The sequence below is a fragment of the Medicago truncatula genome, chromosome 8, assembly GCF_003473485.1.
Source record: "Medicago truncatula cultivar Jemalong A17 chromosome 8, MtrunA17r5.0-ANR, whole genome shotgun sequence".
NCBI classification, from domain to species: domain Eukaryota; kingdom Viridiplantae; phylum Streptophyta; class Magnoliopsida; order Fabales; family Fabaceae; genus Medicago; species Medicago truncatula.
Window position 1 is genome coordinate 43,500,900 of NC_053049.1, and position 6,791 is coordinate 43,507,690.

General features: G+C 32.0%; 1 protein-coding gene across 1 annotated transcript; it reads right to left on the reverse strand.

The window, feature by feature from the left end:
* Positions 1–2,979: 2,979 nt before the first annotated feature.
* LOC112417441 (protein ALP1-like) lies at positions 2,980–5,931 on the reverse strand. The gene is made up of 4 exons (XM_024773132.2): positions 5,839–5,931; positions 4,654–4,879; positions 3,535–4,578; positions 2,980–3,451 (listed from the first exon to the last, which is right to left on the reverse strand). The coding sequence occupies exons 1-3, from the start codon at positions 5,929–5,931 to the stop codon at positions 4,139–4,141; spliced, it is 759 nt and encodes a 252-aa protein (XP_024628900.1). The 3' UTR covers positions 2,980–3,451; positions 3,535–4,138.
* Positions 5,932–6,791: the final 860 nt, after the last annotated feature.

The following is a 6,791-nucleotide window of genomic DNA, read 5'->3' on the forward strand; positions in this document are numbered from 1 at the left end:
CATTAAAATAATATTGGTAAAAGTAATTCTAAATTAGAAAATATTAAACACTTAGTTGTTTATTTAGTCAATAACTTCTTTTTAACAACAAATGTTAATATTATGCTAAGGGTGAGAATCAATTATTGGACCTCATTATACCCCACTCCCCCACCTGAACTATCAAGCCAACTTTTTTCTCCTTTCTTTGGTGAAGAATTGTTTGTAAAGCAACCTGAGAAAATCTTCACACAAGGGAAAAAAAACTCAATAAAAATTTATTACTCAACCTGAATGATATAAGAACAAAATTGCAAACCCCATCAAGATACACAATTATCCAAGCTCCCAATGCACCAAAATAGACTAGAGTTGTTGTGGTGAAGAAAACTCAGTATGACTCCATATTTATATTAACTCTCTACTTTTGTTTCTTCCAACTATTCTCATGAATCATAACAAATCACATCTACAGAATGAACTCTCTTCAACTTTTCTGTCTTCTCCTATAGACTTCGCAAACTCTCCACAGTAATGGCACTAAACATTACTCATATATTTTGGTTGAAATCTTCTACCATGTTGATCACCATAATTCTTTCCTTGCCCACCTTTAGTTACTAGTGCATTATAAACCATATCCATCATCTCTCTCTCTCTCTCGTGAATCAAATGACAAACCAAACCCTGTAAATCACGTGAAGTTTGCACACATGAAGTTTGCCAAAAGATCCGCGCAAATATTTGCTTCTCTATAACTGTGACAAATGCAAACCTCTCGCTCAAGCTGCATGAGTGTATGAACTTTGTGCAAAAGAGTTCTCGCAGCCATGGAAGAAGCCCCAAACCGTGAATTTCCTCAACAATAATGGATGAACCCACAGTAATCTCTACTTCTTGTATTTGGATTCTAGGATAGTTTAGTTTTCCAATTGACAGCATGAACTTTCCTACTATTCTCCTGCTATTGCTGAATAATTCTTCCCTGCAACTTCTGAATTTCCTTCGGAGAGCCTTTAATAATATTTGAGGACATCATCGGGTAAATGCGAATTGTTCAATAACTGATTTAAAAGACTGTTTTGATAGAAATTTTTTTGAAGATTTTAAAAGACTTTGTTGGATTGTATTGATTTTGTGGGATTTTAAAAGACTTTTTTGGAAAGACTTTTTTACAATCAAGATTCTTTGAAAGATTTTAATGGATTCATGATATAGATTTTAGAGGATTTTAATGGATTTTTAAGATTTTAAAAGGGTCAATAAATTTAAAGATACAGTACAGACCAAAAAATCTCAAAAACAAAAGTACAGCTATAAATCAACCGAAAAAAAACATTGAATCAATGAGTGTAATATTTCTTCAAAAAAAAGACTATTAGATAATATACTACTAGCAGGTTGATTGATCTTGAAAATTTTGGACCCTTGGTAAGAGGAATTCTTCCTTCCAGAGATAAATGGGAAGCCTTTAAGGATGCAGCTTGTATTTAACTTTATCGAAGGAGCTCTACCTGTTAATGGGACGCAATGGTATTTTTTCCCAAGGAGCAAGTTTTTTGAAAACGAGGCTAGCACCAAAATATTCCTGGTTTGTTTTGTTAACATTTTATAGAAAAAAGATATTCTCGTCTCTAACGTGATGCTCTGAATCTGAATGTAACATCCTAGACAATTTTTAAGATTGTCGACTGACCCCACAAACAAACATAAGTTAAGCAGGGTTGAAAGAGAAAAGGGAAATTAAATTGATGTTTTTACTATGTGAAACAAATATTAAACATTACTCATTAGTACATTCATGTTTACTATAGAGATTAGAGGCAGTTTGGATGGATATTCTCAACAAGCTTCTTAATGAATTATGTAAAATTAATAATAAATAAGTCTTTTTTTTGCAAAATAAAAGAATAAATAAGTCTTATTAACTTTTAGTTTTATATATTAAATTAGAACTAACCCTCTAAAGTATGATTGAATATTTGTAGTTGACTAATAAAATCAGACATTTCAAATAATAAATAATGTTTAGTATATTTTATTTTCCTTTAATTTTTCATGTTGGCACCATTCTCACAATGTGAAAGAAACTAAAAAAAGATTGCCATAAAATTTAAAACTCTATATTTGCGAGTAACATATTTTGTCCCATTTCAAACGTTGTATTGTAGGCATTGGACAGTCAAAGTGACAGATAGATGCATGGGCAATCTTTTACCTTCAATTATTCAAAGCTATAGTTTGAGACAGTGACTTCCCTTGGCTTGCCTCACCTTCACTTAACTTTTTTAATGCCTTTTGAGTTTCATTTTCCTAAACAAAACGCGTTACAGTATTTTCCAATCCTGAAAAATCTGCAATATCATACTTTATTATCTTCTGCTTGGTATGTTTATATTTTAAGTGTAAACAAAGACACCAAGCTCTTGCAACCTCTGAAAAAGTTTGGCTTACCTAATGTGATATTATAGATATGGGTGCGTTTGATTTTCAAAAAGATGGATACTGAACAGAACAATACAAGACAAACTTTTTATACTTTACTGTGTTTGATAAACAAGCAGTTGTGTACTATACTTTGTTTGATATGTTAATGTACTGGACAAAATAATCAAAATTGACTATAATACCTTTTATGATATGAAATGTTTGATTTGCACTATATAAAGCTTATAAAACAAAATTTTTGAACATTTTCAACTATTTTATTTATTATTAACACACTTGAAAATTATTTAAGCAATATAAATTTATTAATATACCAAGAAAAACTACTTCGTATATTCATAAAATTTGAAATAATTAAAACCAAAACATAAAAAATGCATAAAATTAATATCTAAAATATAGGCTAAATAAACATGTTAACCACGTTCCAAGTCTAATGTTGATAAGATTCAAAATAAGTCTTAACTAAAACATAAATTATAAATGTGACTTGTCTAACATGACTTCATATATCATCGTCAAATTCAAACACCTTGTCACATTCTCATAATCTTCCTCACAAAGTCATTCTTTGGGAACCTTCAAACTCCCAAAAGAATTTTTCATACTGTTGGTTGTGAGAAAATTTGATTGCCAAGTCAATTTTCTCTTCATCAGTTAATCCCAATTTCTTAATCTCTTCAACCAAGTCGGATTTTGAAGGATCCGGCTTCGAAGGATCTGGAAATTTGTCTATAGCTTTAGCAAAATCAGTTGACACAACTTCCATTTTACTGTTAAAACTCTCCTGAAAATTAGTGGCTAATTGAGCAAGTCGAGGTCGTTTAGAAGATGGTCCTGCAGAAATAGGTGAATCATCATGTTGGTGTACTAACTCATCATTATCACTAACTTGGTTCTCAACTGTTTCATTTCCATTTCCATCATCACCTCCAAGGCCATTTGCACGATCTTTGCCAAAAATACCTTGCAATCTCTCAAACTCTTTAAACTGATCGACATGGTTGCCAACTTTGGGATGTTTCTACAAAACAAAACAAAATCATCAAATGAATAAAAAAAAATCTAATAATAAACTACAACCTATACACGCTACAAGTTAAATACCTCCAAATATTGAGATAAGACTTGACTGCTGTCACACTAACACACTTTTTTGTGTCATCCCATCCAAACCCACTAGTGTTCATCATGTCAACAACTTCATTAAGCTTTGTTGACCACCTTTTCATCTTGTTAACAATTTGCTTGGCATTGATAAGTATTCCTGGAATTTTATTTTTCATTCTCTTGCAAACTTCCTCATGAGTTCCAGTCTTGAATGTTCCATTCTCTCCTTTGTTTCCAGCCACCACCATCTCTTCTAATATAGTGAGTAAAGTTTCTTCTTCAATTGCATTCCAATTACGTCGGACTCTAATGTTACTCATGGATTGTTCACTATTAATCCCACCATAATTTTCCATTTCTAAATAGTAAAAAAAAAATTAAAAGGTTGTGACATTCACATATTAATAAGTTCAATAAGGATTATGACAATCACATATTAATAAGTTCACACTTCATTCATATCATGAAGAAAACAAAAACTAAATGAACGTGACAATCACATTTTAATAAGTTCACACTCACAAAGAAAATAAAATCTAAAAAAAAATAAAATCCATATCCATAAAATGCATTATCTTTATTGCCTATGTCTATTCCTAAATTATGTAAACATTTGTTGTGCATGTGCATCCCTCCCTTGAGTCCATTGGCTGCTAGGTTCAATAGTTTCCACTACATTAACGGGTTCCACACCCACAAGCACCTCATCTTCTGCTAATGGAGCAAATTCTTCTGGATCAGACGCCATGTGCATGCGGATGAAGTTATGCAATAAACCACAAGCAAGGATCATTCGACATTGTGTCGACCTAATGGGATAAAATGATGGACTTCTTAATATAGCCCATCGTTTCTTCAATAGGCCAAAACATCTCTCTATTACATTCCTTGCCCGAGCATGCCTATAATTAAATAACTCTTCACAATCTTGAGGTGAACGTCGACCGACACCCCACTCTTGCAAGTGATATTGTTTACCTCTATACGGGGCAAGAAAGCCTTCCCCATTAGTATATCCACCATCAACAAGATAATATGAACCTAAAAATATTAGAAACCATTAATTGTTCGTTATCACATTCACATAATCTAAAAGAAAATATGAACGTGTCTTACCAATTGGAACTGCCAACCCATTTGGCCTTTCTATTGCATTTCGTAATACCCTAGAGTCTGAAGCTGATCCATCCCACCCTGCTAGTATGTATATAAACCTCACATCTCTTGTACAAACACCTAAAACATTTGTTGCAAGACCACCTTTCCTCGTACGATATATAGGTCTGTCAGAAGCACTTGGTGTAACTGCTATATAAGTTCCATCTAAAGCCCCTAAGCATCCCTAGAAAGTGATACAAGATTCAAAGATAATTAGATAACTTAACTACAATAATATGAGGTAGCTAGGTGCACATTTTTGGTTATTGAGAAATGTATTACCTTAAACCATAGTTTTAAAACTCGTCTTGGTCATCGACTCGACAGGGGTACTGGGTCAATGGTCGAACCACTGAGTCATTGGTCGAACCGCATGACTGAACCGGATCAACTCGGATGACTCGGTTAGATAACTCGGTCTTGAGATTAAATTTATATAGCTATTTAACCGGATTAAATCGGATTTAATCGGTGACTCGTTCATTTAAAAACTAAAAAAACTGACATGTAATATGTATATTAATATTTTTACAGCTATATTTTAATGACAAGAAATAAATTTTGTTTTGCATATATATTAATATTAATATAATATGTAGATTTTCTAAAAAAAATATGATGTTTATATTATTATTATTGTGTAAATATTATATTTAACAATAATTTTCTCTTTTTAAAAGAAAAAAAATGATGTGTTCTTTCCTCTTATAAAATTAAAATGTAATATATTTACATATATAATATATTTCAATTTATAACCAAGATTTGAAGTTGTTGTAGTGGTTAAGCTTCCAACTACTAATTTTAATGTCCACGGTTCCATTCTTATTGTCCCCAATTTTTTCATATTTCAGATTTTTCTACAAAAGTCCAAGTTGTTGAAGCATTTATTAGTATTAAATGTATTGAACAAAGCATTAATTAGTCTTAATTCGTGTGCTTAATGACTAATTATGATGGAAATTGAAAAAAAAAATACTAAACCGGATTGACTCAGAAAACCGGCCGAGTCACCGATTTTTACCGAACCAAGCTGGTTTTAACCGGTTCAATTGCATGACCGATCTGATAAATAGCTCGAACCGGGTACACCACCGGTTCACGGTCGGACCGGCCAGTCTGAGCCGAGTTTGAAAACTATGCCTTAAACCACTTCCATCTTTCATCAGTGCAATCTTGAGGTATTGGTTCAGGTTTGGCAAGTAAATCATTACATAACCTCAAAACTGCAGCCATCACTCTATGACTGTACCTGCTTATCGTTTGCCCTGATCTAGATAATCTAACTTGAATGCTTCTATTTTTTGTGTGATGAGCGAGTACATTTAAAACCGTCACTTGTCTAAGTTTCACTAATCCTCCTCGTACCCTTAAAACCTCATAAAGATGTGCAAATGTATTTCTACACATTCATAGTTCCCATATGCAATGAGAATCACTTCCACTGATGATAGAGTCCAAAACATCCCTCCTTGACTCATACCTAGCTAAAGCTCTTTCATTCAAAGATCTTCTTTCATATTCATCCCTCAAAATGAAATTAAAAAAAAAAAAAAACTAGCAGCATATATGGCCAAAATATAGATATACATCCTCCATAAAAGAAGATAATGAAAAACATGTTCATCATCCATTACAACTACATAAAGAAAGACAATTAAAAAATTAAATATAAGAAAAACATACTATATAAAATAAATGAATCAAAGAATACATTTTTTAATTTTTTTTTACATATGCATAAAATAGGAATAAAACAAAAATTAAAGAAAAGATTGTATCAAAGATGAACATGTCTAGTGTGAGTAAAATTAAAAAATAAATAAAAAAGGTGGCTTTTGATCTTTGACAAACACATGATTCGATATTGAAGGAACACACAAAAGATGAATGAAAAAGGTACAAAAGCATAGTAAACAAGCACTTGCAAAAAAAAAAATTATTAAACAAAGGAAGGTAGCAGCATGTGTAAATGAGCAGAAGCACGTATGACCTAAGATGAATACAAAAATATTAACCAAAGAAATGTAAAAAAAGCACAAAAAATGGTTACCTGACAAACGAGGTGCAGCCCCAGTCAATTGAGCAAGTACAAC

Excerpts from the sequence above, each read along its gene's own strand:
- LOC112417441 (XM_024773132.2), bottom strand. The coding sequence starts at position 5,931 with ATGGCTGCAGTTTTGAGGTTATGTAATGATTTACTTGCCAAACCTGAA. Across the intron at positions 4,880-5,838 it reads AAAGATGGAAGTGGTTTAAG|GGATGCTTAGGGGCTTTAGA; the intron begins GCATAGTTTTCA and ends ATCACTTTCTAG. Across the intron at positions 4,579-4,653 it reads TGGGTTGGCAGTTCCAATTG|GTTCATATTATCTTGTTGAT; the intron begins GTAAGACACGTT and ends TAATATTTTTAG.